General features: G+C 46.7%; 1 protein-coding gene across 13 annotated transcripts in view; it reads left to right on the top strand.

Moving 5' to 3' along the window:
• TTLL5 (tubulin tyrosine ligase like 5) overlaps positions 1 to 25,092 on the top strand; it is a 280,508-nt gene that overhangs the window by 104,954 nt on the left and 150,462 nt on the right. For all 13 annotated transcript variants that reach the window (XR_012903377.1, XM_075926843.1, XM_075926842.1 and 10 more), the window contains 5 exons: positions 833 to 871; positions 2,199 to 2,356; positions 3,265 to 3,565; positions 8,944 to 9,064; positions 18,922 to 19,068. Coding sequence is in view for 12 of the 13 variants with exons in the window: in XM_075926843.1 (XP_075782958.1) it covers positions 833 to 871; positions 2,199 to 2,356; positions 3,265 to 3,565; positions 8,944 to 9,064; positions 18,922 to 19,068 (766 nt within the window). In the remaining variant the exon portion in view is untranslated. The remainder of the gene's footprint in view (positions 1 to 832; positions 872 to 2,198; positions 2,357 to 3,264; positions 3,566 to 8,943; positions 9,065 to 18,921; positions 19,069 to 25,092) is intronic.

The following is a 25,092-nucleotide window of genomic DNA, read 5'->3' as shown; positions in this document are numbered from 1 at the left end:
GAGTACTCAACTACTTGCTTGCATCCCTACTTTGGGCACTTGTGGGAGGAGAAGGGGATGCACAGCATGGTGGGCAAAGGAACCATGGGACAGGGAGGGAAGAGGAAGAGGGTGCATTGAATAAGGAATGTTCAGTGGCATTGTATAAAAAGGGAGGCAGATGTTTACAGGCTTAGAAGCCACCAAGGGTTGTACCAAGGGTGAAATGATTCCTTATCCCCTTTCTTTGAATTCACACCACAAAATGCTCCCTTCTTGTAGGATAGGCACTGGAGCCTTCTCCAGAGCTACTGCCGCCTGTACCGTCACCTGTGCAACCATTGTTGGAAACCCCGCCTCTTCACTCAGCACTCTGAAAGACATTGCAATGCATGCTGCTATGTGGACCTTCACTGAACGCTGCATCCAGCATCAGTGGTCCTGCGTCTGGGTCTCCAGACTTCTCTCTCCCAGATCTGGGCTACACAAGAAACCCATTTGGGAGTGATAGTGCTGATGAAGAGAGGGGGCATCATGTTTGAAGTCACTTATAGGAGGCATGCCAGCATTAGGAATGTAATTTTGCTTGCATTCATGCTTTGCAGGATGTTTATGGCCCTTTGCCTCCAACTGACAGATCCTTCAGTGTGACCTAAAGTAAAATAAATTTCTATTGAAAGAGAGCTATTTGGACTTCCTGTATCAGGCCCTATTCATCCATTTATGAGGTGGGATTTTCAGGGAACTCTGCAAATTTAGGTGACTTCCCTTGGACAGCTTGGCAAATCTTGCAATGATCTACAATGAGCTTTTGGTGCTGTTCTGTAATCTTCTGTCCTTTCTTCCTCTGCAGGGCCAGGATGAGACGAGGCCCAGTTGCTGGAAGAGCCCGGTAAGTGGCTATTTAAATATAGAATTTCTACATTTGAAGGGCTTTACAGTTCACACTGCTCAGGCATAAACTCACTGCACCCAAGCCAGCAGCTTGGAGCCCCAGCACTCATCCTGCCATCATTAGGTAGATTTGTGTGGGAAAACCTGACACTGAAGTTGCCCTCCTCCTCAGAATCAGCTTTGTAAATTCAGTCCCATGAATAACCAATTGCCCTGCTCTTTGAGAGCTAATTTTTTAGGTGACAGGGTTTCTCTCATGTCTCATAGCAGAAAACTCCTAGCACATTAGAGGGTCTCTATTGCTCATAATCAGACCCTCCCATGTGATACAGAATGGTGCAGATTGTTCCTTCTATAAGGGCTGACACTTCATAGACCTCAAGTGTCCATGTCTAGAGCTCCGCAAATTTGCGGATATCCACTTTATATCCACAGTCGTGGATGCAGATGTCCACAACTCATTTTTGCAAATACAGATGCAGACACAAATTTTGTATCTAGAACCCTGCAAATTTGTGGATATCTGCTTTATATCCACGGGTATCCACATCTGCAGATGTGAATATAGACATCTGCAGCTCAGTTTTGTCAATATGGGTGCAGACATGCATACAAATTTTGAATCCACACAGGGCTCTATCCATGTTTTTTTGTTTGTTTTTTTTGTTGGTAGATCCCAAAGGAGAGGGAAACAGAGGGAAAAGCAGTAGGACCTCTGTGCGTGCTCTAGTTACACTCAGAGGGGCTTTCTGCTGGAGCTCTTTGCTCTGGGTCAGTTGTCATGCTTCTGTCTTTCCACTGAGCAATGCAATGCCTCAGGGTTTTTGTTTAGATTGGGACAGGACTTGCACAAGAGCTGGCACTTTGTCCATGTGAATAAGCTATCTGCATAAGAGATTGTGTCAGGTGAATGTCAGGTTCAAGATCTTTCACCTCGCTCTCTTGCATGGCTTTATACTTCTAGTTCCTCTCTCAAGGCTCCCTGCTCTTCTGCTTAGAGCAACTGCCATTTGAGAAGTTTTCTGAACTGTTACTAGCTCACATATGTGCTGTAGAGTGAGTAGGGGTGTGGTGATAGAAACATGAACTTTTGTTGGGTTTTGCCTTGCCTCTATATCCTTGCCATGATGGTTTGGGGAGATGCTACCCCCAGTTTGTGCAAATCCCTGAAAAAGCCTTCCGCTCTAACATGGTGTGGGCTTCACCAAGAGTAAGGATAAGGCTGGGCTTCCGTGTTTTTCTCATGTAACACGCAGATACTAATATGTAGGCCATAATAGGCAAGACAAGGTGATTGAGGCTTCTGTCTGTATTATGCTTCCCAGAGCAGCTCTTAATGGGGGAGCAGGTCTTGGACTGGAAGCAGTGGATTCTAATCCTCAATTTCGTGCTGCGCTGTATGAGAGGAAGCTTCTGTCCCTGGAAGTACGGAAGCGCAGACAGTGTCATAGCAAGATAAAAGCAGCACGGGCAAGACCACCAGGTATTTATGGCTAGGACCGTGTATGTCAAATGGGTAAAGCCAGGCTAATAAGGGATGTTTGTCACTAGTTACCAGATGGTAAGGCTGAAAGAGACTAATAAAGCTGGTGTTAGTGGGCTCTTTTGGTTCTGGGAATCATGCTACAAAGGTAGAGACTCAATAGTTAGCATTGATTTTTTTTCACTCCATTCCCGTTTTGAACAGCCTCTCTCTGGTATGCCATTCCACCTATAGTTTTATCTGCATATGCTCTGGTTGTGGGGGTAAATCCCTCTGAATGGGGTAGTCACAGCCTTTTTCTGGGATCAAGACATGTCTGTGAAACCAGGTATGTTCCTATTCTTTCCTGTCACCGTCTGCAAGCAGCTGAAAACCTGAGGTGTTCCAGGCTGGATTTCCAACATGGCACCGACTAAGCCCAAGGAGTAAGGAAGAAACTGGTTCACCCTCTTGAGTGACATTAGTTTTTCAGGCATAAGTGCTCGTGTGCACAGTGCTACGTCATCAGGGGAGACAGTATCTGCAGTATATTGGTGAACATGAAAGTAAACAAAGACAAGGAAATCCAGACTAACATAAGAACCCAGAGATCAGGTCATGTGTTAACCCTGACTTTGCCATGAAGTCAGGATATTATCCTGGACAAGTCATTTATCTGTTTTTACTTTAGAGACGAGGAAATAGAGTATAGTAACCTTCAGTTACTTCCTGGGAGGAGGGATTTGTAAGTTGCTTTGAGATCCTAAAGTGGAAAGCTCTAGTGAAAAATGAAATACAGTGGTGAAGACTGGGCTATTACAGATCGCTCTTGGACTTCCAGTAGCAAAGAGTGTGGGCATAAACAAGGGGGTGATGAGTAATAGGAAAGGGTTTTTTATTCCTCATCATTGGTTTCCTCCTCATTTTAGGGACTTCCAAGCTAAAGGAGATGCCTCTAAAGTCTGACACAGAGAGTGATGAAGAAGAGGAGGCACGTGAGAATGAAGAAATAGAGGTTACTAGGGATGAAACTGCTGCCTCTCTTACGGACACGCAGGTAAAATGCAAGCCAAAGCTGTCCGAGGTGATGGATGCTGTCTGCCGAGAGAACGTGTTGAAAGAGCCTGAACAGAAAGCTGGAGGTGGAGGAGCAGAGCTGCTTCTCCAAGAAGTTAAACCAGAGCCTCGATTTAACTTGGTACAGATTCTGCAAGAGAACGGGAATCTAAGGTAAGATTCTGTAGGCAGATTATTTTGGTACTCATAGTAATTAGTATCAATGAATACAGGAAGGAGGGGGCACTGAATAAATTGTAATGCCCTCCCTTACAAGTTGACAGAGGAAGGTGGTAGAGCTCTATAACAAATGTGCTTAGATTTTGCTCAAATGCAGGCTGCTTTAGCATCTAGTTTACACAAAATGGAAACAACTGGAGGAGCCTTCGCCTTACCAGTCTTAGAATATGTGACCTCAGCATTGCACATTGGGACGTGAAGTCTCCATGGGATTTTCTCTTAAGAGGTGGCTGTGAGCAGAACTTTGGTCACTTCAAAATGCGTCTGATTTGATGCAAAGTGTTTCTTGTTGAACTGTAAACCTTTGTTTGTTCATTATCTCTTCTGTTTTTCATCTTACTGTATTTTTGTTTTACATGAAGCCAACAAATGAAGGCTGAGAATAAAATTCTCCTGTTGTTCTGACCGCCCATAAAAAATCAACTTTTTATTCTTGTGCCTTTGTTCTTGAAGTGCATGTTTCTAAGGGCTTATCCACATTGTGTGTTTCTGCATAGCAAGCAAGCCTGTGTATATACAGCACATCAGCTGGCTGTGCACTAATATCCCATTGGACACTGCTCCAGCACAGTGAAAGTTCCAGAATGTGGCTTAGCATATTAGTGAGCCACACTCTGGGTCTTCCACTGCACTTTATCAGTGTCTACGTGTGAAGTTACTGTGCAGCAAGCTGGTGTGCTGTAGATTCACTCTGTGCAAGCTTACTGTGCAAACAAGCCCTAACTTTAGGAATAGCAACTGAAATGTCCAATTGCAGTGTCTTGAGAGCAAGACAGAAGTGTTTTGAGGGTGATGAAGCAATGAGAGTTCTGATTGTCCAGTACTGGGAAGTATGGGTTGCAGGGAAAGTTTGGGAACTCTCCAGGTGGGGCCTACTAGATAGGAAGATAATCAGTCTTCTGGATAAGTGGAGGAGCCGGAATATCTATCTGCTGAGGGGCACATTATAAAGATGGGGGAGAATATTCCCTTAGGGTGTGTCTAGACTACATGCCTCCTTCGACGGAGGCATGTAGATTAGCGAGATCGGAAGAGGGAAATGAAGCCGCGATTAAAATAATCGCGGCTTCATTTAAATTTAAATGGCTGCCCCGATCTGCCGATCAGCTGTTTGTCGGCAGATCGGGGGAGTCTGGACGCGATGCCCCGACAAAGAAGCCTTTCTTCATCGACACAGGTAAACCTGGTTTCACGAGGCTTACCTGTGTCGATGAAGAAAGGCTTCTTTGTCGGGGCATCGCGTCCAGACTCCCCCGATCTGCCGACAAACAGCTGATCGGCAGATCGGGGCAGCCATTTAAATTTAAATGAAGCCGCGATTATTTTAATCGCGGCTTCATTTCCCTCTTCCGATCTCGCTAATCTACATGCCTCCGTCGAAGGAGGCATGTAGTCTAGACACACCCTTACTGAATAGCAGGCCTTATGGCAGGCCTGCACAACTCGGAAAGCGGTGAGGGCCATATTACTCCAAAGAAAACAGCTGCAGGCTGCAAGTAGGGATGCTCTCCCAAAAAATACCGAATACGTGGGCTAAAATTTTTTGTCAAGCAAAAAAAAAAATCACGCGTGTCTCCACTTGGCCCCCTGGCATTTGTCTCTCCTTCCCCCTGCCCCTTAGTGCCTGCCCCCTTCTCCTGACCTGCCCCCTTCCCTCAGCACAAGCACCTTCCCCTCCCCTACCCGGCTTCTACCTTCCAGGTTGCGGGGCTGCCAGAGCCTTTTAGAATCCGGCGGTCGCCAGCCGTGATGTCACGATGCCACATCACGCCTGCATCTTGGCATCTGCCAGCATCCTGCTCTCTGGCTCACGCCCCGCCTCCTCGCGCCAGAGCTGTACGCAGGCAGCCCAGCAGTGAGAATCGCCGCACTTCACCCTCCCCGGCGCGCCACTCCTCTGCCTGGCCGGTGGATCGGATGGGGCTGCGCCGCCCGTAGTTGGCACGGGCCGCACAGTGAGCCCCTGCAGGCCGCATGTTGTGCAGGCCTGCCTTATGGGGATCAGAATAACTGTGTCTCTTCTAGATAAAGTTTTCATTGTTTGTGATATCTTATAGAAAATAAGCTTTCATTGACCCCTGTGTAACCTGCCGCCTCTTTCCCAATTTCCCAATTTAGTTCTGTGAGACTGGGAGGCCTCAGGAAACATCAGGAGGAATTTGGGTTGCTATATTATCTTGCTATGACTGAGGCATGTGCTGCTGTGGTGTCAGGAAAGGTGGGGGGAAGAGAAGGGCAGTGGTTTGGAAACAGGTTTTCAAGACAGATATAGCAGTGCTGACCTCACCCACTCATACTGAGGGCAGCCAAGCACTGCTAAGAATGCAGGCTTCTGTCAGAAGTTACTGGCAGATTCCTACTCAGCACCCAGCCCCACTGGGATTCCCCTGAAGCAGCTAAGGAGCTTCACACGGCGTAAAGCGTGCAGTGACTTCATGTACAAGGATTGTGCTGGACTGGGCCCTGTCTATTTGTCACTGATGGAAAGTTTGGCTACAGGGTCAGCAGTCTGAGGAACTGAAGTCATGAAAATCTCATCTGAAAGAAACCAGCCTGTCTCATGCAGTCCTTCTGAAAGGCAGAATGTTCTTTAATCCTCTATCTAGGCCTGGCCAGTTATCTTTTCTACCTCTTATCCTTCTAGCAGTACTAATAGGTGGTCACAATTATTGGGATTCGTTATATTCCCCACTGTGTGAGCCTCAGGAGAATTAGAGGAAGCTGTATCTGCCTTTGCTTTTAAGGCCTCTGTGGAATGCTTTTTTCTTTTGACTATCAGGCATAAGACAGAAAAACTTAAAAAACAATAAATAGATTAGTTCCACTTTAAAGATTAACAAAACATGTAGATGGTATCATGACTGTCATCTGAAGAAGTGGGTTGTTCCCATGAAAGCTCATGATACCATCTACATGTTTTGTTAGTCTTTAAGGTGCTACTAGCCTATTTGTTGTTTTCTAAGATTTTCCTGTTACAGACTAACTTGGCTACCCTCTGAGGCATAAGACAGACAGAGGTTGCAGGAACTAATGTAACCTTCTACTTACAGGGCCCATTCTGAAGGGCCTCCAATGGTTCCACGATTAAGAAGGTCCAGGTTCTGAGTTTTGAAACCAAGATACAGGCAAGAAGCTGTCAACGAGTTGTTCTCTAATTCTTACAGCAGCAAGTCTTAGAGACTTTATCACAAGATATTTTGATGCCCCTGGAAGGGATCTGCAACACTGTCTTCTGTTGATATGCATGTTAGTAATTAAATTTGGACTGTCATTGCTCATTAAAAGTGTTGTCATATGGGTGGAAATGAGGTAAATATTGCATTTTATTAAGATCAGAATGGAGTTAAATGGGATTAAACTATGTGTTGTGTAGTCATGCCTTAATTTACGTAGTCATGCCTATTTGTGTGAAAGTAGCTATTTGCATATATATTTGCATGTATATGCAACCACACCTAAATTGTGGCCCTTGGCATGTGCTGTGAGTATCATTGTGGCCCCCGGGGCTTCCAAAGTTGAGTAGCCCTGGTCTAGACACTAAGGCAGGGAGTTCTGAGGCGCCACAAAGATAGTTCATTGTAATGGAGTTCATTGCAGGGCGGAGACCAAGCTTGTATTTTAGTTAAAGTAAACCCCTCAGATAACCCAACCAAGACACGTCAACCTGAGCCTCCTATAAACTCCTCATCTTCTCAAATCTTCTCTTGCACTGTGGTAGGCCTTCAGAAATGTGAAGAACTAATGACCAACCAGATGCATGAATCCAGGCAGTGCATGGCATTTAACTTCCATGGTCATCTCCCTATATCATCTTTAGGCTGATGCAGTAGTCATACTGGTGCTGCTGCTATTTTGCATGATTTCCATAGTATTAGAAGATGCACTTTGTAGATACGTATGGTAGGGAGGCCAGGCTTCTGAGCTGGGGAGCCTGATATAGGATCAGAGACCCTAATAGGATCAGGTGCTGACCTAGTATAGTGATGAGGGCCATATAAGTACTGAGAAATCAAAAGCAGGAAGTGGAGTACCATACAGGAACATACCTTGTCTAAGTATAGGGAAGTGTTTAAAAAGCCACAAAGTATAAAGTGGTTGAGAGGAGCAGAGAGCCCTTGGAAGGAAGTGGTGGCAGAAAGCTGGGCTCTCACAGGGATGGCGGAAGGTTTGAAGGATAGGCTGCAAATGGCAGGGGGACCAATAGACATGCTAGGCCCTTGGGCAAGATGGGGGTGGACAGTTCTGTGCTTCCGGAAGGGGCAGGGCTGTGGACGTGAAGGGAGAAGGCTGGAGTCAACCAGCCCAAAGCACCGCCCAGACCACACCATGCCCTCCTTCTTCTCCCACCAGCCATTAGTACCATCTGGAGTGCACTGTTCAGCTCTCTAGTGGTGATTTAAAGTGCCTGGGGCTCTAACCACTACTGCTACTGCAGTACTGGCAATGGAGGCTGGGAACCTGAGGCCCTTTTGAATCACCAGGTCCTGTGGCAGCTGCCTTTTTTGCCCCCTGCCCCCATCCATTCGTCATCAGGCCTGAGAAATGGTTGGAGTTGAGCAAAGCCTTAGGTAGTTGTTTGTCTTAAAATTTGTGTTCATTGAAATTACTGAGAATTAAATTGTGTATCCCACCCAACTCCTGTACCATCTGGTCACCTTGCTTCGCTTCCATAGCTTCTTATGTGTTTGGGCAGCTGCGTGGAATGCTTTGCTTTAGTGTTTCTTTCTCTTTGAATTGTACCTGCCTCAGTGAAGCCTAGTTTGTAACTCAGGGGTGGTTGGGGAAAAGCACATTTTCACAAATATTATTCCTTTGTTTTATAGAGATTTAATCTAGATGAGGAGAGGTCCCCTCACTCATGCCATAAGAATGGCAGGACTTCCTTTACAGCTTTGTCATTGGGACAGAGCCCTTCAGTTTAATTTGTGGTCATGAGTGCTGTGCTCAAAACTGTCATAAAGAGATAGAGCCATGAGTGCTTCAGAGTGGGCTAGAAATATTCTGTTCAGCTGGTGCACGAATGGTTGTACTCCTGATTGGGCTGCTAAGGATGTGGGAAGAGAAAGAGGGCACCGTATTCCCAGAAGTTGTTTTTGCTCATAGAACTTGCCTTTTCCTATAGTGGCCTCTGGAGCTTCTGCCCCAACCTGTTGGAATGAAGGTATATTAAGAATAAATTAGGGACAAGGAAGCCCTCTTTCTCCTCATCCTTAGATGATTCTGCTTATCAGAGGACTTTGGTGACTATAATTAGGTTCATAAACAGTCCAGATGTGGTGCTGTGTATCTGACCACTGTTTTGGTTTCTTCAGCAAAGTGCAGGCTCGCAGGGCTTTCTCTGCCTACCTGCATCGTGTTCAACTACGTCTGATGAAGGAGGCTGGGGACCAGATCCACAATGCTGTCTGGGCTGCTAAGGAGGATGAGCAAATGGTAAGAAGCTATGCTTGGCAAAAGGAGCCTATCTGAGAATAGTCCTGAGAGTGTGGAGGCTAGTTCCCAACCTCAGAAAGAGCAAGGTTAGAAAGCTCCTGGTTCCTGAAATTGTGCACATAGCTCTACCTCTGTTGAGAATTGGTGCCAGGTTCATAGCTACAGGCCAGATAGAAATGCTGACTGACTTCTAAGTAAGATCAGCACAGTCAGCTCTTAGTGAATTTGGTTGACACTCTATCCAGTACAGCCTCTTCTTCCCTGCATTCCTACCTCTGAACATACCTATGGTTAAGTTCCTGTTCCCTGGCAGGATTTATTCTGAGATTTCTTGCTAGTGCCTGGATTTTCCAGTTGACTCACAAAGGGACCAGCAGCTTCCTTTAGAAACAGAAAGCTTGAATCTGCTTAAATGGAGTGGTGCCTGGCTTAGCCCTCTTCCTCATACACACTCTTATTCTGTGTGCACCTTATAGAATCTTCCCTTACTTCCTTGCAGAAATGGAAAGGAGGGGAAAAGGTTTCTCTCTAATGTTGAATGTTCCTGGATTTCCTCAGACAATATAGTGAACTCTCCCTATCTAAATCAGCCACTTTAAGGAGCTCTGAAAGCCCAGTATCCCTTTTTTTAAATCTCCTGAAAGACAGCATCAGATTATATGCTGGTTTTTTTGCTAATCCAAATGGACTCTTGCTTAAAGCAGGCTGTGGGGAAACCGCCAGTGCAGCTTGAAGATAAAAACCAAGTGTCAGGAATAATCAGTCGGCTCAGTGGAAAATGTTACCCCTGCTCTTTCCAAGTGGAAAATTGAAACGGGCTTTTTTAGATTCATTTTGTCTGCTGTGCTGTGAAAAATGTTTAAAATAACAGATCAAACCAGCCTAATGTAATGGCAGTGAGAGGGGAGCTGTGAAATCCAATGCTCTGGCTGTGAGGCAGCTCATTTATGCACTATCAGGGCATCTAACCAAAAACAAATCCAGAGGGGAGATAAAAAGGGTTCAAAACCGAATACCCACAGCAGGCTCTTGTCTTGGAGCCTGACTTGATATCTGTGCTTCCCATCAGAGATTTTATGAGAGGGCTGACGTGGGGGGGAGGGGGGGGAGGTGGAGTGAGTACCTGGCCAGAGGTCATACAGGGGTTGTGTTTTTGATGCAGGAAGAAGGACTTTTTTCTGACCAGAGGTTGTATCTGATCACGTGGTAGGAGGTGTGTGGCCGAAGAACTTTAAGACCCTCCTCCATTGTGGTGGGAAGAGAGAAGTGTGTCTTGCAGCAGTTTTGTCATTTTACCCCTGGATTCCTTTTACATTATAGTTATGACAATGCTTGTTATAATAGGAACCTTACATTACTGATGTTGCTTAGATTTTCCACATCTGCTTCTCTGCCATACTTTCCTCATAGAGATATTCCCAAAGTACTTCCATCCCTGTCCCAGTCCAGGAGGCAATGCATAGTTCTTCTTTGAGTGCTTGTTCATGTCCATTCCATATTAGGTGTGTGTGCTTGCTACATGCACCAGTACTGGGAGTTTTTTCCCTCAGCAGTATCCATGGGGACATGCTCTGGTGCCCCAGGAGCACACACGTCCCTGGTTTAAGGGACACTGCTGTCTTGTCTTACCCTCAGTTCCTTCTTGCTGCCAATGCCGAAACTTTCTGCTACTTCAGCTAGAGTTGTCTTGTTTTCTGTTCGTACAAATTTGATGGAACTTGTAGTATAGTTGTAGATAGATGTTGTTACAGTTAGTTATTCTTAGTAGTAGTTTTTTAAAGTTTTTAGTCTTGAATGGGACTCAGCTGGAGGATAGGGCACGCCCCAGTCTCCAGGCTTTCAGACCTACAATTGCTGCAAATGGCCGATGCCCATTAGTGATCTGCAGGGCTCGACAAACTGTGGTGACAGCTACTCACCAGCCTCGCACCATGCATGCGCCAGACTGGCACCACACATGCACGCAGCGCTGGTGAAGGGGCGCATGGAGCGACCGGCTGAAATCTACTCGCCATGGGCGAGTAGAATCAGCGGTTTGTCGAGCCCTGGTGATCTGCATATCAGTTGTCTAAGATGCTTAGGCGAAGGGTACATGATGACAAGTGCTGTATCTGCAAGTACTTTAAACCTAGGACAAAGAATGAGTGTGATATCCATGTGATGGTAATCCTAATGGACTCAGCTCTCATTCCAGCCGTGGAGCAATGGTCCAACACTACACCAAGTGCCACAGAAACAGAGGCAGCAGGGGGGCTGCATGCAACTGTGAAGGTTAATCAATGAGCCTGGGCTCATCAGTTAATCATTTACATGAATACACTATCACATCCCTACTCAGTGCACCCTTTGAGAAGCTGGGCCCTATCTACAGTCCAGTAGTGCAGTCCATCCCATGGTTTGCTTATGATCCCAGATAGCGGTGTTGGCCCCAGCCAGCTTCAGGCATCATTGACGCCTGAAGTTCTTCAAGCAGCTCTAGTGATATCCTGGTCTTGGGAAAAACCCATGTTGGGACCTACCTGTGGGCCCCCTCTCCTCAGTGGCATCATTCCCCATCAAAAGGGATGTCTCACCATTGCTCACCTGCCTGACACTGTCATGCCTCCAAACTGGAGCATCGGGCCGGGCAAAGCCCTCTTTGGTTCTTGCACTGATTGGCACAGCTCTTAGAGCAGTGGTCCCCAACCTTTTTGTGGCCAATAGCACATTCATGTTTTCAGAAGAGTGTGGCGGGCGCCAACAATTTTTCAAGGCTTATTTTGTATTTGTATATTAAAGAATACGAAAAACATCATATTTAATATATGAATCCTAAGATAAAAAAGGTAATTTTACATGTAAAAGGTATTAATTAAGTTATTCAGCAATTACTCTTTCACCTTACCATGTGAATTTACTATTTTCATATTAAATGTGAATTGGGTAAATTTGATAGAAACTTAATTTAGTTGGATAATTTTTGTTAATTATGTTGTAATTTTTAAACAAAATTCTGCGTTAATAAAAAGGGGGGATGTCCAAATGTTGTTGCAAAAAAAGCACCCTCCCTCCAAAAAAAATCATGACACCTTTAAATCTTACACTCCCCATCCCCACCATGTCTCTTCCCCTTGCTTCATCAGCTTCTCTGGTGCCTGCTGCCCCCCAACTCCTCACTCTCCTCTGCTGTCCTGACTCCTGCCCTTCTCACTGCCCTCAGCCTTCCCGAGACCTGCCCTCCTCCACCAGCCCTTCTCTGCCCCCTGTGCCCACTCCTCCAGTAGCCCCACTCTGATCATGTGAGCTACCCCTCCTCATCCCCTCTCCTAACACCTCCCTCTACACACCTGCCCTGCCTCTCTCCTCTGGTGCTGGTACCTCCCCTGCAGGTGTCTGCCCTTCTGCTTTACCCCTAGAATCCCCTGGCACCTGCACCTTCCCTTAGCCCTGCACCCTCGTGGTGCCTCCCCCTTCCCTCACTGCCTCTGCCCCCTTTTTCCCTGATGTCCATTCCCTCACCACCCTCTGCCCTCATTCCCCTCATTCCCCTGTGCCCTCACACCTGACTTGCTCCATCCCCGCCTTCCTCATGCCCATCCCTTCTTTCAAGTCTTCTCCCAGCACTTCCCCACTCTAGCCCCAGTGCCCTTACCCTATCCTCTCCCAGCATCACCCTGTCCCCCCTCCCACTGACACCTCCCCTCCTGCCCTTTTTCTCATTGTCTCCACTTGCCTCCCTCCTCCGGCATTTGTATCTCCTCCACCCATCACAGCACTACCGCCCTGCCAGGTGCGCTCACTGCTGTCCCGCCTCTAGCCAGGCTCTGCTCCCTCACGCCCCACTCGGCACATCTCCTTCCTCCTCCTTCCCTGAGCCACAGCTGGCCATTTTAAAAAACGGCGCCGCAACGCCACACCGATGTGGCACCACCCCCTCCGGTGCACCGCATGTGACTTCACCCCCGGTGCAGCCCTGGCTCCACCCAGGTTGACAGCGCATGCTCGTGCTTCTCTCAGCCATGCCCGTTTTCCCTTCCTGGGCCCAGTACCTTCCCCGGCCGGGGTCAGCTTGCCGGCCTCCTTGTCGGAGTCCCTTGGCCCGGTGGGGTCTTCTGACGGGGCTGTAAGTGCCAGCAGCACCCCTACCAGCTCCGGTGCAGTAGTGCGGAGCCCGGTGGCTCTGTTGTGCCGTGCCAGTCCGCCCCTGCATTGGGGTGTGCCTAATTCAGACTTGGCGGGCACACATAAATGCCCCTGCGGGCGCCATGGCGCCCACTGGCACCGCGTTGGGGACCACGGTCTTAGAGGCACATCCTGCCTGGCAATACTGACCGTAACTATTTCCAAGGGCTTGATACTGATTACAGGAATGATCGGGAATCAGCAATTGCTGATTGCCAAGCCCTTATCACCAGTCTCTGGGAAGGAGATTGCACTACTCAGAAAGTTACTCCCGACAACTGGCTCATATTAGCTCCCACTCCCATTTGATGTCCTGGTACCAGTCGAGTAGTGGGATGCATAGATCACCCACTATGTGACGCAAATCTACCAAATGCTGTCGGTCCCTGAGATCCTGACCAAGTTGCTCATCTTGTTTGGACAGGTCAGCTTTGGGACATAGTGACTTCACCCTATCCTGGTTGCCTGGCACCAACTATTCTGTGTACAGCACTGGCAAAGAATGAGGTTACCTGGCTATAGGACAAGCGCTGGTACCTACTGTGCAGTCCTTATCTTCAGCACCAAACCCTGCCCTATATCCCCAAGCTCAGAGACTGACAGCGTGGTATCCACGGTTCACCCAACCTTCTTGGCTGTTGATTGATCTCAGGAGCCACACAGAGGCCAGCACCCCCTTCTGCTGCCCAAGGCTTTGGTGTGTAAGACCCCACATAGACTGTTCTTCGATTGCGTGCTCATGTCCATTCAACTGCATGCACAGATTGCCATAAAGTTTTCCCTTAGTGGTACCCATCGGGCCAGCTGGGAAGTCCCCTGGAGTGGTGCCTCTATAGTAATGCATTTATACTCCTGCTGGCTCTCCACCCCTTCAGTTCCTTCTTACCCATGACAGGTTGTTGGAGCTCTTATTTCACTTGCTTGCAAGCATGGTCCCAGTGATATTTGTAGTTAGTTAGCACCTAGTTGATCCCATTGTTTCTCCAAGTTGCTTTCCCTGTTAGGCAATTAAGTTGTTGTTTATCTATTTAGTTAGTGTTACTGTTGGGTCCCCTTTGCCTCCTGTCCCACCCCTGGGGCATGCCAAGGCCTCACGGAGTTAAGCCCTGTGCAAACTCTACTAAGCCTATGCCCTGTGGGGACCTGCACAATTCATGCCTGAAGTGTCTCAGTGAGGCTTATGTCCCAGCAAACTGAAAGATTTGCCATAGTGTCAAGCCTCGGACCCAGCAGGCGAGAGATTCACGCCTGAAAACACTTCACTGAGGTGCACTGTCCTCAGTGTGGTAGGCACCAAGTTCCTCTGGGTCCTCAACAGTGTCAAGATGCCTTTCTGCCCAGCACCGCTCTCAAACCCTGGTGCCCTGTAAGAAAAAAAGGGTGGAGAGGGGTAGATCGCTGCCTTGGCATGTGCCCATGGTGCACCCCCAGTCAGGGCACCCTGATGTACTGGTGCTGGCCTCAAGGCTTGCTGCTCCTGGGCCCATGTGCAGCCAGTCAAGCGCAGCCAGGGAACGGAACCCAGAGGAGGAGCTGGTGCTCATCGATGGACTCTCCACGCCAGACACCTTTGAGGCAACCGCGTGAGTTGATAGAACTGACCTCGAGCCCACCCTCACTCCTCTTGGTGCACTGTGATCGCTGTGCCCGCACCAAGGCATTGGCACTGGACCCGGGCAGACAATCATCGAGGCTGGCACCAGCTGAGCCCTTGCCGATGACCTCAGGCCCAGCAGAACATGTGATGCCACTCTCACCAGCACACACTTTGATGCCAATTATGGCACTGGCTGTGGCCATGGAACCAGTGGCAACGCTCTCCTGGGAGTCGTGGGAGAGCTCATCCTCCAATGCCCCCATCCCACTGGCACAATACCTGGCACTGGAGCATCTGATGCCTTTGCTGCCCATTCACCACTAAGGCAAGCCAGCGGTAATGGTCTGTCACCCCCCTTGGTACCGTTCCTAGGGCCCATCTTCAGCACTGCCATGGTCAGAGTCCGAATACTCCTCAGACTCCAATGCGGAGTCGGTTTAGTTCCGGGTCTTGGCGCCGTTCCCAGTCTCGGCACCACTCCAGGTCTTAGCACCACTTGCACCATCACAGCGCTTTGGGCCACTTGGTGCAATAGACCTGGTCGCCATAGTAGCAACAACCAGAACAGTGACTGTTCTGGACCCTGTGGGCCTACTACCAGGTGCAGGGGAGGGCCCATCCATCGAGGGCCCCTCATGCTTGAGGCCTCGGGTGCTGCCCGCGGCCACATCACTGCCCCTATCATCGGTACCTGGCCAGGTGACAACCTGGAGGGATTCCTCCTGGTCCTCATGGAAGAGGAAGGGGAGCAAGCCCCCCAGGAGAGTTGGCAACCTTGGAGCAGGGTAGCGAGGAAGGCTTATCTGCAGCCTCAGGGCAGCAGGCAGGAGGCACTGGTGGTGGCAAGCAGTGTGAGTGCAGGCTGGAGAAGCAGAGGATGGCCATGTCCAGACAAAAGAGTTCCTTTGAAAGGGAAAACACTTCTCTCCAGGAGGATACAAAATCGCACATAAATGTCAAAGATCTCAGAGCAGTCCAGCTGTCATGTGTAGTGCTTGTCACCTCTCTGTCAAGAGGCACTCCATCTATGGGACTTATGCATCAGCTACAAAATCCAAGCAGAAGCTTGTCACCTCCCCAGTGTTAGAAATACGCTAGCATACCAGCTCAGCAGGGACTTCTCCTCTCATGAGTCACCACCAGTGGTCACTCCACTTGGAGGAAGCCTACATGATCTTCCGGAGGTGGGGAACTCCCCAAATGGACCTGTTCACTACTAGACAGAACAGGAAGTGCCATTGGTTCTGTTCCGACAAGGCCTGAGCAGGGGATCCGTCTCTGATGCATTTCTTCTATTATGGTTGAGGGACATGATCTGTGTTCCCACCAATTCTGCTCATCAGCAGAGTACTGACAAAAATCAAGAAAGGCAAACCACACATTATGATCACCCCAGCGAGGTTTCGCCAGCACTGGTTGAGCACATTCATAAAGTTGGCAACAGCCCCATCCTGGCCACTGCCCAATAGTCTGGACCTGCTGTCACAAGACCAATGTCAGCTATTGCATCTCATCTTGGCATCACTAAATCTAGCAAAGTGAATGAGGTTTTCTTGCTGGACTTGGGAGCATGGCACCTCTCTGTCATGTTCTCCTGTTCAGATTATCTTAAACTACCTACTTCACCTGAGGAACTATAGTCTGGTATGCTTCTTCATTAGAGTGCACTTTGCGGTCATCTCTCCTTTCCATCCACTGATTCAGGGTCAGATGGTGTTTTCTCATGACATGATAGTCAGATTCTTGAGAGGCATCAAGTCACTCTTACTGCAGGTGTGGACCTCTGTTCAGCCATGGGATCTTAACTTGGTTCTCTCCAGGCACATGGGCCTGCCCTTCAAAATGAGGGACTCTTGATTCCTTTCCTACCTATCCTGGAAACTCACTTTCCTGGTGGTGCTGACCAAGACTGTTTTTTTTTTTTTTTTTTAAATTAAGGCCCTGACAAAGACAAGTATTACAAAGGCCCTATATTTATTACAATTACAAGATTCAGTTTCAGCCACACCTGGCTTTCTTGCCAAAGGTCATATCTACCATCCATGTAAACCAGGACTTCTTTCGTTTGATTATTTGTTCCTAATCACACAAAACAGTGAGGCAAGACATTTCCATGCGCTAGATTTTAGAAAGGCATTGTGTGTACCAAGCCCTTCAGGAAATCAGCCCAGCTCTTCATGGCTACAGTGAAAAGGATGAAGGGCCTTCCAATGTGTACACAGAAGATTTCCAACAAGATCACCTCTTGCATAAAGACCTGTTATGAGCTGGCAGGGGTCCCACTGGTCAGAGCCCTCTTTGAGTAGAGCTCAGGTGTTCTCAGCCACTTTCCTGGCGCACATCTCAATCCAGAATACTTGCAAAGCTGTAACATGGTGCTCCATTCACACATTCACTGTGCATTACGACATCATGCAGCAAGCCAGCGATGACACTGTGTTGCAATCTGCACCTCTGTGAACGCCTATCGACCTCCGATGGTACTGCTTGGGAGTTACCTAATATTGAATGGACACAAGCAAGCACTTGAAGAAGAAAAGACAGTTACCTTTATCCATAAATGGTGTTTGAGATGTGTTGCTCATGTCCTCCTTTCCCACTGTCAGATTTCTGGCAAAGAGAAACTGAGGGTAAGGGAAGCTGGTGGTGCCTCTATCGTGGGCTTTATGAAAATATGGATATGAATATAATATAACTGAAATATGCAGTATATTTCCTGTTTGATATAATTGGAAAACTAGTAATCTACTGAATATGATTATTCAATTTGTATGTGTGTATAATTCCTGTATTTGAATATAAAAATATGAAGTATAAACATGTGTTAGCATGACTACATTAGTAAGCGAAAGCCATTAGTAGTACTTAAGGAACATAATGGTCCAATACTCAGAACAATGATCTGTGAATAAACCATTTTGCCTGTAAGCCTGGGAAGAAGGGCTATCATGGCTCCTACCAAGACATGTGACCATATCATCTGATACCGGAATCCATCTTAAATCCTGTACTTTTCCATGAGACGCTAGGAAGGGGTTAGACCGAACACAATAAATTCCTACTTTATGCAAAACCTATTTAAGAATGGGGAGTAAGATAATCTAGGTGATCGGTTCTCCCTGGCTACCCCATGCAAGATGAGTGCTGGAAACATCTAAGATTGAATGGGGGGGGAAGGACTGAGCCCAGACAGGGAGGCTTTCCAGTCTTTATTAAGCTTTGCTTTCATTTTCTGTTTTGTTTTTGTTTAATAATCTACATTGTTCTGTCTGCTGTCTCTTATGACCACTTATATCCTACCTTTTATGTTTAATAAAATCACTTTTGTTTGTTTGTAAACCCATTGTAAATTATTGTTAGGGGACAAGGAATCTGTGCATATCTCTCTTTATCCTGAGAGAGAGGGCAAACATGAGCTTACCATTTATAAAACTTTATACAGAGTAAGATGGATTTATCTGAGGTTCAGGTCCCATTGAGGCGATGCATTTGGGTACCAAGGCAAGTCCCTGTAGCCGAGCCTTCCCTAAGATGATCTGATCTCAATGTCTGTATTATACTGCAGAGGGCTGTGACCCTAGCTCTGTGTCACTGATGGAGGAGACCTGAGGGCCTGGCTCTGCAGGACATAGTTAAGGGTGAGGGCAGAAAGATGGTCTCAGTGTTAATTCAGCCCATCAAGTGACAGTCCCAAGTGGGCTCAGTGATGGATCCCATCACACGTGCCACTCCAGGAAATGCTAGAGCCAATCTCCTACAAATACTGTTGAGGGAAAAAACGTTTGGAACTGCTGTGTGTGGCAAATACACACACCTCATATGGACTGGACAGCAACACATCTCGAAGAACATCAGTTATGGAAAAAGGTAACTTTTTTTCTCCACCTTATTTTGGGAATTTATGGGAATAGGTGGAAAAACCATCCACTACCATGACCATTCTAGGATGTATTCTAGGTTACTTGTCATCCCACAGCTATATAACAGTGTTTCTTCTCTACCCATCATGGACTGACCTAGCAACTCCTGGGCACTTTGCCCCACACCTTGCACCTGCCCTTCTAGACTCTCTTGTTAATGCTGTCTCCCTTGGTGGCAGGAGCTGGTGGTACGTTTTCTGAAACGAGCAGCCAGCAATCTTCAGCAGTCTTTGAGGATGCTACTTCCCAGTCGACGTTTGGCTCTGAATGATCGTAGACGTATCCTGGCTCACCAACTGGGCGAATTCATAGTCTGTTATAACAAGGTGAGTGATTTTTATCTCAGATTCCTCTTCCTATGGCAGCTAAGCCCACTTGGATCCAGATTAGTGCATAATTCAGATCTGTACTGGGGCTTCATTGTTTCTGTGGCTTCTATGCCCGATGAGATGCGTAACACAATCCAGTGCCAAACCCCACATCTCCTCCATTCTTTACAGCAGCGGTCCCTTGATTTTCTAACCATTGAATGTTTAAGGATAACCAGTTCCATATGAATCACCCAGACACAGATAGACAGATGTCTACCAGATTATTCAGGATTTCTAAAATTTAGGAACCCTTGGACATATTTATGGCTTAAATGAAGTTTTTTGTAATTAAGTGCTCAACTTCACATGGAACGTTCTTAAATTACTGGCATATAAATCTAGGCTACAAACATTAAATTGACCAGTGGCAAATTCAAGATGACACAAGTATTTATATTTCAAATAAAATAAACTCCTATCTGTAGACATAAGGAAAGAAAAATAGTAAAGAACATGTAACTGACGCTTATCTTTTTTAGTAGGGTATCTCTGTGTCTCTTGCATTATTGTGGTCCACCTGCAGAGAACAGCTTTAGGATACAAATATTTTAAAATATTTTAAATATTTTATCAGCTTACTAGATGAAAAGAGAGAAATTGTGTAAAGTCTGCCAGAGACCATGCAAGAAGGGGTTAAAAGTTCCTCTGATGCTCTTTACCTCTTCGGATGCAGTCAACCTCATTCTCAGCACTGAGCTTTCTTGCTGATTTATGTTGTTTTGTTTCCTTTTGGGGTCTCTCTTGTCTGCCCATTTAATTGAGAGGAGTCAAAATAGTAACCTTTTAGAAGGGATGCCTTGCACGGTGCTTCTGTGACACGCTTAGCTCCACTGATTAGGGGAGGATATTCATTCACAGCAGTTTGTGTCTGGACTTGACATCTGGTAATCTGATCTGTCAAACCAAATAGGGATCATCTCCTGGTAGTGCTGTGTGCACCTAATGCTATCAGACTTACTGTATTAGGAGTAACCACAAAACACCTGAGTAGCTTTGTTGGTGGTCACAGAACATATCTACTGTGGGTGCAATTTCCACTCAGATTCTGTTCAAACATTAGTATTTTCTTAAAAAAACAACAACAATGAGGGGTTCTGTGGTACCTTAAAAACTAAAAAACTTATTTGGGCCTAAGCTTACATGGATAAAAACCACTTAGTCAGATGTAAGGAGTGGAAATCAGAGGTAGGGATATATGTATGTACTAGCATAGTACTTCATCAGGTGGGTATTTTAGTTTTAAGAATTCTTGATCAAGTGAAGAAACAGATTGCCAGAGCCAGACAAAACAGATTGCCAGAGCCAGCTGAGTACCTAGAAAGCGACCACATCAGGACAGGCCCAACAAAGTAAATAACAGAACACTACTGGTTGTCACCTACAACCACTAGCTAAAACCCCTCTCGTGCATTATTGACAATCTACAACAGGGGTTGGCAATCTTTTCAAACCAAAGAGCCAAACTACATCAAAATTCCGAACAAGTGATTAGCAAAGAGCCATATAAGAATGCTTATTTGCATGACTGCAAATATACAACATAATATTATTGATAATTGACATAATGATTAATAATAGCATGAAACATTGTACTCACAGACTTTATTTAATGGGAATTCTGGTGCTGCATCTTTTCACACATTTCTTTAAAGTTTATATGATAACTTGTGTCAAATCCAACTTCATGCATACATTCAGACTGTCTTCTGTCAATCTTATGGCAGGGGGCTAGTGATGTGGGGATGCAGGATCCTGTGTTGGGATGTATGAGGACTCAGGGCAGGAGATTGAATGTATGATGGACGTAGGGCACAAGGTTGGGGTGTGTGGAGGTGCAGGAGCGTTACAGCAGGGAACTGGGTATGCGAGGGTATAGGAGTCTGGGGATGTGGGGGTGTGAGGGGCTAAGGGCAGAGGTTTCAGGTGTATGATAGGTTCAGGGTTGGTGTGGGGGGTGTGCAGGAGTGTTATGATGCTGCGGTGAGATGGGGGTTGGGCCCCAATTGAGGGCTTGTTGGCCAGGCTTCATTTTTAAATAAAGGACAATTATTATGTCCAACTCAAAAGGTTTCAACATTGTCTTGATTTATGGCAGGAGTGGGAAATCACAAAAAAATCAATCAGGGACCTCATAAATGCTAAGTGAAGCCCCCCCCCCCCAAAAAAAACAAGCAAAAAATCCCAACCCTCACTGATGTGACCCCCAACTGAAACATCTCACTCCTCTGGTGCTCCAGACCCATAGTAGTGGTAGGGGCAGAGAGGACTGAGGTTCAAGGTCTCAGGCCAGTTTTATTCTTCTTGGGTTCCAGGGTTAGTGGATTTTGTGGTCTCCCCTAGGCTCTGGTGTGAGGCTAAAAGTTAGGGGTTAAATGTGTGGGACAGGGCTTCCAGTCAATGGGATAGGTATGGGAGTTGAGTATCTGGATAGGAGCGGAGGGGGTGAGGTCTGGCCAAGGGGCAGGCTGCCTGGCAAGGGGGCATGAGTGAGCTGGGGGCTGGCTTCCTGGCAGGGGGCAGAGGGCAAGGGGTGTCTGGCCACGGTGTGTGTGTGTGTGTGTGTGTGTGTGTGTGTGTGTGTTGAGGTCTGGGCACAAGGGGGTGGAGGGCACTTACTTGTTTTTGCCCCACATAGCAGGAACCATGTAACACGGCGTCCTGCTGCTCCCATTCCCTGGAAGCCTCCAGGAAGGATTCATAAGGGAAGCCTCCAGAGAAGTGTTTCCCAGGGGATGAAAAGGGCAGTGTTCATGGAGCCATTTTTGGCTGCTTGTTTCCTTCTTGCAGAGGGAAGGAAAAGAGCAGCACACTGAGACATTTTTTGCTCCGCTTGTTCCCTGCGCACTGGATTTGGTGGGAGGCTTGGGGCTTTCTCCCCTACCCCCAAGCAGGCGTTCCAATTTTGCGGAGGGCCATAAGGCTGTAGTGCCAGTGCTGGCTCCCTGCTGCTGGGGGAAAAAGGTGTGCTGAGTTGGGACTCTAGAAGTGCCATATCTAGCTCCTTAGTGAGCCATATTTGGCTCGCAAGCCATAGGTTGCCGATCCCTGATCTGCAACCTATCCTGGAAAACAATCCCTCGCTTTCACAGACCTTGGGAGGCAGGCCAATCCATGCCTACAGATAGCCCCCCAACCTGAAGCAAATACGCACTAGCAGCCATACCACAGAAACACTAACCAATAATGTATCCCTGCAACAAACCTGTTGCCACCCCTGTCCACATCAAATAAGCAACATCATCACAGGCCCTAACCACACCAGCCACACCATCAAAGACTCATCCGCCTGCACATTTACTAATGTGATATATGCCAGTATGTTCCAGCAGTGCCCCTCTACCAAGTATATTGACCAAATCAGACAGTCTCTATGCCAAAGGATAAATGGACACAAATCAGACATTAAGAAAGGTAACAGATTTAAAAGTAGCCGTTCTTTAAAAACACATCAAAACCCTCTGTCTGTGATTTCCACTCTATGCATATGACTTGTCTTTTTACTCACAAAAGCTGATGCCCAAATAAATCTGTTAGTCTTCAAGGTGACACAGGACTCCTTATTTTTGCAAATACAGACTAAGACGGTTACTCCTGAGGCTTGTCAGTATTTTCTGCTAACTTTCAAGTAAATTCACAAAATAATACTCTGTAATTGGTAATGCATCTGTTTAGAATCATATTTTTTTTTATTTTAGAACAAGTTAGAACAGATCACTTGGGGGGTTTGGAACATAAACTTCTTCAAGTAGTGTCCTTGTGGCTGCTCCACTAGTTCAAGTAGTGCCCCTGTGCCTTTGGTCAGAAATTTCTGGTAGCAATGTCCATTCAGCCCAGGTATGTGCCCCACACATCCTCATGCCCTATGCCAAGGCTACATACAGCTGCATGAGTGAACCACTTTCAGTTCCTTTTCAACTGTCTTTGGCCAGAGATGGAGTCTAGCAGTGTTCCTGTTGTCTCTTGTATTTAGCTTTCATAATTACATCTCAGTCGTAGTAGATTTAGTACCTTATAGTTGTTAGAACACTTCTCCCCTTTTCTCCCCTTTCTTTTAAAAAATGTTTTTTTCCCATTGAGGGTCTTGATCAAATTTCCTTGCTCAAGGATGCTGGATTCTAAAAAGTGCTCCTTTTGTTGAGAAGTAATCTGTGTTAGTGATGGATATTCCCAATGCATTTGTTGGTTGGAGGTTCTCATATTCCCAGCAAGTGTAAGATCTGGTCTTCTTTTAAAGGAAGATCCTGCAAGAACAGGGAAATAAAGTATAGGCTTTTAATGGTGAAGCAAGCCTTGAGACCAGCTGCTGACCTGTTTGTAGAGAGTGCTGTATATAGGGACCCTCCACTTCTGTCAGTGCTCCGTCATCAAGATCACGGTCACCAAAGGTAAGACAGCATTGAAAATCCAGTTTCCATCAATCTCCATGAGTGAGGTACCAATACCTGCACTGCTGGTACTGAGAGTTTCTTACTCAGTGTGTAAGGAAAGAAATCAGAGGAGCAGAACAGAGAGGAGTTCATCAAAGATCTGGTCACTGGAGACCAAGAGCTCCAAAAGGAGTCCTAGTGAGGCTCCAAGTACTTTTGGTACCACAAAGCATTCTAACACTTCAACTAAAATACATACCACAGTGGTAAAGAGGTACCAAATACTACTACTAGCAAGACACTGGTTTCAGTGGAATCCTCGATCCCCTCAATACCAACATCATTAGTGCCACCACCAAGTTCTGTTGTGTTCCTGGAACTGCAGGAAAAACTTTTGGTACCTATGGCACTGGGATCCGAGAATTATGTTTGCCATGGAAAAATGTGGAATTTGCATTTTTTTATAGAGGATCTTTAGTTCTTCGAGAGATGTCCCTGGGGGTGCTCTGTAGAAGGTGTCGGTGCATCCCAGCATCACAGACTGGATTCTTCCTAGCTGTGAATTGGGGGCCACACATGCGCAGCATGCAAGACATGCAGGCTCCACTCGGCCACTGTTCCCTCAGTTCTTTCATACCATCCCAGCTTAAGACTGACCTCGGGGGTGCTCTTGATTCCTCATTAGTGTAGTAGATCAGTTGCTCAGTTTAAGTTCCAAAGTTCTTACCAAGTTGTTACCAAGTTTCTCCACCTTTTAAAAAAAAAAAAAAAAAAAAAAAAAAAAAGGTTGTTCATTTACTCCAAGTTGTTTTCCTGCCAGTTATGGCTTACCCCAAAATGCTGGGGTAACCAGTTTTTAAGTGCTGCTTAACCTGCAGTGAGGCAATGTCTATCTTAGACGGACACACTAAGTGTGTCAAATGCCTCAGAGAGTCCCACATCCAACAGGTCTGTCAACACTGTGCCAAACTTAAATTGTGAACACAGAGAGATAGGGACCGCTGCTTGAAAATGATAATGCTTGAGAGGAAAGAAGACCCCTTTTCTGACCCAAGCGCATAAGGCACTTTCAGTTCAAACGGGACAAATCTAAGAAATCCCCAAAAAGACGTGCCTCTTCTTTACCATAGGCCACTCAGTTGCCCAAGCGACACACGATTGGAAAACAAACACGCAGGGCTGAAAAACCACCGCACCTCAGTACATATGACGGCCCAGGCACTTCTGGTGCTGACCAGCCTCTTTCCAAACACACCACACATAGCATGTACAGAGGCTACAGGCCACACAGTGCCTGCCTCACCGATCTTAGCACTGAGTATGGTGCTGATCAATGCAGCACCTGAGCTCACAGCGCTGAGAGTGCTCAATGCAGCACCGCAACATCTGATAGCATGGCCTATTGGTACCGTTCAGTCATCACAAGGGGTGACAACTACATTGGCCACGATAAAAATGCCAGAAATAGCACAGTCATCGGTGCTGAGTACATTACCAAAGCCACGGTACCGTTGACTTCCAAACCTACCTACTTATATCAGAGAGACCGCACAGTTTCGTTGACCTTCAATTCTCCGTTCCTTGGTATAGACAAGGTACTTTACTCAGCAGT

The sequence above is a fragment of the Pelodiscus sinensis genome, chromosome 4, assembly GCF_049634645.1.
Source record: "Pelodiscus sinensis isolate JC-2024 chromosome 4, ASM4963464v1, whole genome shotgun sequence".
Lineage (NCBI taxonomy): Eukaryota > Metazoa > Chordata > Testudines > Trionychidae > Pelodiscus > Pelodiscus sinensis.
Note: the sequence above shows the minus strand (reverse complement) of the source record. Positions and strands in the feature narration are given on the sequence as shown.